Raw genomic sequence first — 2,301 nt, 5'->3', positions numbered from 1 at the left:
CTTTCTACAAATGTGGTCCTCCCTCCATGTCTCGTGATTTCCACGAGTCATGTTGTACTTTGACATTTATCTAATAGCATGTGGGAATTTCTTTAAAAAAGAAAAATAAATTTTGGTTGAAATAAAAGAACTGCAAGGCGGCTACTTTCTCTTCCGCTACGATGCTTGCAAGAAAAGATCTTGCGCACGAAGGCACGCGGAGTGGCGAGTTTTGACAGAGAGAGCATCCAGGCCAGGCCAGGGCCGCGGAAATCGGCGTTCGTGGGGGGCGTGAGGCGGTTACCCGCGGGGTCGTGCGCCCGCTCCCCTCTCGAATAAAGCCCGACCGTCCGATCCCCACCCGACGCTCCCCGTCGCGCCACGCGCCCCGCTACGCGCGCCCTGTCCGCACGCCATAGAAGTTACAGAAAGGGCGCCCGCGCCTCTTCCGGGACACTACTCGCATGCGCTGCGTCTGCCGTCTTCTCTCCTCTCGATCGGCTGATCAGGCAGGGCAATGGCGCGAGCACCCGGCGGCGCCGCCCGCCGGAGGGGCGGCAGGAGGGACGGCGGCGGCGAGGCGGTGCGGAAGGGGCCGTGGATGGCGGAGGAGGACGCGGTGCTGCTGGAGCACGTGCGCACGCACGGCCCGCGCGACTGGAGCTCCATTCGATCCAAAGGCGCCCTGCAGCGCACCGGCAAGTCCTGCCGCCTCCGCTGGGTCAACAAGCTCCGGCCCAACCTCAAGACGTACGTAAGCAGCAACCGCCATTCCTCCCCATTTCTTCTTCTTCGTCGTCGTCTTCTTCTTCATCTTCTTCTCCTTCTTCTTCTTGGCACTGTTCGATCGCGCTGGGTTTCGGTTAAACTTGTATATGTGCGCACGTTCTAAGAAGTCAGGCTGCATTTGCGCTAGTATAATCCAATTTACTCTGGTTTTCATCGCTGATTAACAATGACCCGTGCCCGGCACTAATTGTCTGACCGGCAAGAACAGAGACAGCAAGTGCCAACGATTGTTTTCTACCAGAGATGATTACCAACAAATGCATATTTTAACGAACTGTTAACAAGAAAATGGCCAGATGAGAGAGACAACGACAGTGATGTGCAAAGCGTCGTGTTATCCTCTGCAGTTTGCGCTATCAACCTTGGCTGAGAGTTCACAACGGCAATGCAATTGCAACCTGACATTTTTTTTTCCTGAAGTGGCTGCAAGTTCTCCGCCGACGAGGAGCGGGTGGTGATCGAGCTGCAGGCGCAGTTCGGCAACAAGTGGGCGAGGATTGCCACCTACCTGCCGGGCAGGACGGACAACGACGTCAAGAACTTCTGGAGCACCCGCCAGAAGCGGCTCGCCAGGCTGCTGCGCGCGCCTCTCCGCGCCCGGCCCAGCAAGACCAGGAGCAGCAACACCAAAGCGTCCGCATCCTCTCTCGAGTCCGCCATGGTGAGTACGTACTCGCAAAGTTGCAATTGATCCGTTCTTCAGTATTCGTTCGCATTCTGCAGATAAAATGGTAACTTGCTCGGTATGCAATCGTTTTTCTGTCTGAAACTCTGAATTTTGAACGCCAGGGTTCTTGCCAGGATCATGTTCCGTCCGTTTGCAACTCTTCCGGCGGCCAAAGCCTCGCGGCTGCACCGCCCATGGAGTACCAGGACGCCGCGAGAATCTCGCATGATCAGATGTGCTCTGGATTCCTAAGTTTCGAGCCGTTGCCGCTGCAGGCAGCAGCACCGGCCACCACTGAAGGCGAAGCGAGCTCGTCGAACGCAGCTTATTATCAGTTAGCCCCGGAATCGTCGTTTTATCATCATCCCTACCATCTGCTGGAATTCCCGGGCTTGCCGGAGAGATGCAGCATCGATCCCGGGTTCGTCGGAGCGAGCGCCATGGATGATCTCGCGTACCAGGAGCTGCTTCCGCCTCTGCATCCCGCGCCGATGATGATGCCGTTCTTCGGCATGGAGTATTCGCGTGATGCCATCAAGGTCGAGACTCGGGACAACTTCTTCGACGACCTGCCCCCGGACGTGTTCGACTCTTTTGACCAGGTGCCGCCGCCGTTCTCGCCGTCGGCGACCAACTCTGAACTCTAAGTAAGGTTGGATGGACGACCGTCGTGGCTGTATTATTCTTCTGCGTCTAATTGGACTACCTGTTCTGGCACAGCTGACTAGTAGTATTACCTATTGATGAGTGTTGTAGTTTAGCCTAAGTTGCAACAGACTTGCGTTCTTCCAATGCTTCGAGTTGGAACTTGTTTTCGAAGTGTTGCCAAGTAAATGCAGTTAGTATGGTGTGTAAGTGTTTCTGAA

General features: G+C 55.6%; 1 protein-coding gene across 1 annotated transcript; it reads left to right on the top strand.

The window, feature by feature from the left end:
- The first annotated feature begins 496 nt into the window (after positions 1 to 496).
- Positions 497 to 2,301, top strand: LOC109750011 (probable transcription factor MYB58). The gene is made up of 3 exons (XM_020308954.3): positions 497 to 729; positions 1,189 to 1,429; positions 1,558 to 2,301. Exons 1-3 carry the CDS (start codon positions 497 to 499, stop codon positions 2,080 to 2,082), a joined length of 999 nt encoding a protein of 332 aa, XP_020164543.1. The 3' UTR covers positions 2,083 to 2,301.

This window comes from Aegilops tauschii, chromosome 2 (genome assembly GCF_002575655.3).
Source record: "Aegilops tauschii subsp. strangulata cultivar AL8/78 chromosome 2, Aet v6.0, whole genome shotgun sequence".
Taxonomy (NCBI): Eukaryota; Viridiplantae; Streptophyta; class Magnoliopsida; order Poales; family Poaceae; genus Aegilops; species Aegilops tauschii.
This window is presented reverse-complemented; position numbering and strand designations above follow the sequence as displayed.